This window comes from Osmia bicornis, chromosome 7, assembly GCF_907164935.1.
Source record: "Osmia bicornis bicornis chromosome 7, iOsmBic2.1, whole genome shotgun sequence".
Lineage (NCBI taxonomy): Eukaryota > Metazoa > Arthropoda > Insecta > Hymenoptera > Megachilidae > Osmia > Osmia bicornis.
This window is the reverse complement of record NC_060222.1, coordinates 9,979,616-9,983,926: the sequence shown is the minus strand read 5'-3', so window position 1 is coordinate 9,983,926 and position 4,311 is coordinate 9,979,616. Positions and strand designations below refer to the sequence as shown.

The following is a 4,311-nucleotide window of genomic DNA, read 5'->3' as shown; positions in this document are numbered from 1 at the left end:
ATTTGTTGTAACTTGCTGCCAGTATCTTGTTCCATCTCTAGTTTTCTTGCATCCGTATGTCTACCTCTTCTATCTCTTCGAATCCCATTTCCCCTTCCTTTTTGTTTCCAGCGTTGCTTATTTCACCCCTCTTTCTTCGATGAATTTTTTCCTCTCCTCTCCCCATTTACTTTTAGGCCTCTCACTTTGTTCCCTGCAGATCATCTCCTCCCAACATTTCCTTGCCAGTTCTCCTCCTCTCCCCTCCCACATCCAGCTTTCAAATCCCCAGGCCAACCTTCCCGCTTTTAGACTCACCTTCGATCTTTGCGTCGCTTCCCTTATCATGTATCCCGGTGTACACACAGTCCCATCGAAGTTGTCGCAGTGAAGTTGGCGCACTAACGCAATCACGCCGTGGCGGCGTTAGCGCGCCAACTTCACTGCGACAACTTCGATGGGACTCATTGTACACCAGTCCACCCCCAGCGTCCATCTTAAGATTCTCTCCTGCACCCCTTCCATTTCTCTTCTCTCCTTCCACCCCCAAACTTCGGCCCCGTACGCCATTATGGACCATACCAACCTGTCCCATAGCCATAGCCTCCTCTTCCAGTCCTTTCCGAATCTTCTTTTCCCGATCCTCCAGACTTGTCTCGTCGCGGCACTCGCTCTGATCACCCTATCTTTTATGTGCAGTTCGCTTCCTCCATTCCCTTTGAAAACGTATCCTAGCTATTTGAAGCACTTCACCTCTTCCATTTTCTTTCCTTTCCATAGCCAGTCCCTCTTCTTCCACCTTCCTCCCCCATTCCTGAATCTCATTACCTTTGATTTCTCTCGGTTTAGCTCCAGTTTCTTCTTGTCTAAGTAACCTTCCAATTTTCTTATCATCGCTGCCATGTCCTCCTCCTTCTCTGCCAGGAGAGCCACATCGTCTGCGTAGGCGAGAGTGTATACTTTCCACTCCCCTAGTTTTATCCCTACAATCCCTCCTTTTCGCATCACCTCTTCCAGGTCTGCTGTTAACAGGTTGTATAGTATCGGGCTCAGAGGGCATCCCTGTCTTAGGCCTCTCGCTGTCCAGAACGGCTCCGTTAGCCCTTCCACCGTCCTTACTCTGCTTCTGGCCTGTCTCAGCACTTCCTTTATTCTATCTCTGACCCCTTTTTTTACTTCTTTCTCCTTTAGTGTTTCCATCAGTGCACCTCTGTCCACCGAGTCGAAGGCGGCTTTCAAGTCAATGAAGCACGTAATCACCTTTCCCTTCTCCTTCTTTATTTGCCTATTCACTCCAAGTAATTCAATCCATATATATTATCCATAGTTCCCATTCCTTTTCTGAAACCCGTCTGGTTATCCGGGATCATCCTCTTACTTTTCACTTCTTGTCTCAGTATCTCCGTTAATACCGCCGCGTATATCTTATACAGTGTTGGCATCAGGGTCACCCCTCTGTAGTCGCTAGCCTGGCTTCCATTTCCTTTTTTTTTAATTGGGGCAATTATCCCCTCCTTCCATTCCTCCGGCCAGCCTACTCCCTTCCACACTCTATTGCAGGTCTCCCATACCCGTTCTGGTATTTCATCACCCCCGTATTTTCAGACTTCGTTTGGTATTCCGTCTCCACCCACTGCTTTCCCGTCCTTCAGTTTTGTCACTGCCTTTCTTATCTCCTCCCTACTTATTTCTTCTTCTTCGTCCTCTTCTGCTATCCTTTCTCCTCCCATCACCACCTTTTCTTCCGTCCCTCCTAGTAAGCTCATGAAATGCAATTTCCATTCCTCTTTTTTTATGTTCGATTGTGGCTGCCCTCTCTGTTGCCTTTCCCTGTTGACTATTCTCCACACGTCTTTGTCCGTTTTTACTCCCTCTACCTCTTTTATGAACCTTTCGTTTTCTTCTTTCTTTTTTTCTTCACACACTTTGTTGTATTCTTTCTTTGCTTTTCTGTAACTTTCTCCCTCTTTGCTCCCCCTTCTCCACTCTCTTAGTATCTTCCTAACTTCCTTTTTTCTTTCTTTGCATTCCTCGTCCCACCATCCTTTTTTCTTGCTCTTTTGTCCTTTCTTACTTCCACTCTCAAGCCCTTTTCTGAGCTCTTCTAGCGTTATTTTCATGTCGTCGTTCAATTCCTTGGTCTTCGATTTCCTCCAGCTTAATCCCTCTCTGAATTCTTTCCTCTCCTGCTCCGACCAATCCCCTGTTGGTGCTGCCTTCCTTCTTCTTTCTTCTACTATGTTTTGTTCTCCTCCCCCCTTCATTTCTACTATCAGGGGGCGGTGGTCTGACTCTATCCTGTCTCCAATTTCCATCCTTTTAATCTCTTCCCTTCCTTCCTCCTCTACTATGACGTAGTCTATCACCGTTTCTCCTCTGACCCCGGTGTATGTAAATTCTCCATCCTTGTCCCCGTCTATACTTCCATTCAGAATAGACCGGCCTGTCTCCCTCAGGGTCTCTAGTAATCTGTTTCCTTCCGCATTGATCTTCTTGTCTTTGGACCTTCTTTTTTCCTCTCTTTCTTCGTCTTCCTCCTCTGTCTTGCTTCCCCCCTCCTCTCCCGTTTTCGCATTGAAATCGCCCCCTATTATCGTCCATCTCCCTCCCCCTATTTCTTCTAACCAGGGTCTGAGTTCCTTTATCTTTGCTTCCATGTCTCCGTTTACGTATACTCCCACAATCCTTCAGTTCTGCTCTCCCCCTTTGCATTCTGCCGTTATTATGCCCTCTTTCCCCTCCTCCACTATGATCCCCCTTCCTTGCCCAGTATCCCTTCCTTCACTCCCATTATCATCCCTCCCATTGCTCTTCCTTTTCTGTTTTTCCTTCTTGCTAGTTGCGCTTCCCACCTGTAACCTTTTGGCATCCTGTCCCTTATCTTGTCCCATCTTCCAACCATGTTTCTATAAGTACTACCACGTCCCATTCTTTTCCCAAAATTCTGCGTCTTTATTTAATACTCCTGCGCAGTTCCAGAATCCTACTCTCCAGCTTCTATCCTCCTTTCTTCCTTCTCTTCTTGGCTCTTCTCTTTTCTCAGACTTCTTTTCTCTTTTAGGTCCATTTCTCTCTTGCTCCCTATTGCTCTCCTCGAGCGCTTCTTCTTCTAGTTCTTCAGCCTTTCTTCTTCTCTTTTTTCCTTCTGCTGATTTACGTCATCCACTCTCTTATCACGCCCTATGTCCCTTTCCCCTCTTCCCCCTTCTTCTGCTCTCCTTCCTGAGCGAGTTTCCATTCTTTCCCCTCCCCATTTGTTAGCACTCCCTTATCATCATCCCATTTCCACCATTTCCCTTCTATTCTTAGTTTCTTGAAGTCTACCCATATGTTTTTTCCTTTCTCTCTTTCTCCTCTTGCGACTCTTCTTAACCCTTTGAGCGCTATAAACCCATATATGGGTTCTCACATAACCATTCGAATTCGGCTATGAACGCATATATGGGTTCTCACATAACCATTTGAATTCGGCTATGAACGCACATATGGGTTCTCACATAACCATTCGAATTCGGCTATGAACGCATATATGGGTTCTCACATAACCATTTGAATTCGGCTATGAACGCACATATGGGTTCTCACAATACCATTCGAATTCAATTATTACAGTCAACATATTTTGCGATGTAAGCTTCGAGTTAGCCAGCCCAGTATGCGCGTTGTCGGAGAAAGTGGCCAGCCCACAGCGCACGTTAACATCGGACGACTCAGCGCTCAAAGGGTTAATGTCCACTGTGTCCTCCTTTCATCCCACGTAAGATCATCCTCTATTCTCTCTTCTCTGCCTTTTAGCGTACTTTTGTTTTCCATTATTTTCTTCTTTAGTTCCGCCGCCTTTACTTTTAGTTGCATCATATATATTTCTTTTCCCCTTCCTACTGGTTCCATTGCTTTTACCTCCTCTATTGCGTCCTCTACCCCCGTAACCTTTAAGATCTCCTCTGCCTTTTCTTTCACCTCCTCTCTTTTCACTTTTGTTCCTCTGATTATGTTTTTCCTTCTCTCTTCTTTATCTTTCCTCTCCAATATTCTTTCTATCTCCTTCAATTTCTCTTTTATTTTAGCCCCGTCAGACTCCTCTCTTCTATTTCCTGTTGCTTCTTGCGCTACCTTGAGCATTTTTTCTTCTATTGCTTTCCATCTCACGTCCTCCGCTTCTCTTCTCTCCATCTGCTCCATTTTCTTCATCATTTTTTCCATCTTCCTCTCCAGGTTCCTTTTCTGCTCTATCCATTCCTCTTCCCTTCTTCTCATTTCCTCTCTTAATTGCTCCATCTCTCTTCTTATGTCCTTCCCTAGTAACTTCATATTTGAGTCCATCCTCTCCAT

General features: G+C 45.5%; 2 protein-coding genes across 2 annotated transcripts; both read right to left on the bottom strand.

Moving 5' to 3' along the window:
• Window positions 1–1,580: 1,580 nt before the first annotated feature.
• Window positions 1,581–2,636, bottom strand: LOC123987951 (golgin subfamily A member 6-like protein 1). The gene has a single exon (XM_046286378.1). It carries the CDS (start codon window positions 2,634–2,636, stop codon window positions 1,581–1,583), a length of 1,056 nt encoding a protein of 351 aa, XP_046142334.1.
• Window positions 2,637–3,253: 617 nt separating this feature from the next.
• LOC114882015 (stress response protein nst1-like) lies at window positions 3,254–4,311 on the bottom strand. Its single transcript, XM_029198900.2, has 3 exons — window positions 3,880–4,311; window positions 3,477–3,494; window positions 3,254–3,406 (listed from the first exon to the last, which is right to left on the bottom strand). The coding sequence occupies exons 1-3, from the start codon at window positions 4,309–4,311 to the stop codon at window positions 3,254–3,256; spliced, it is 603 nt and encodes a 200-aa protein (XP_029054733.2).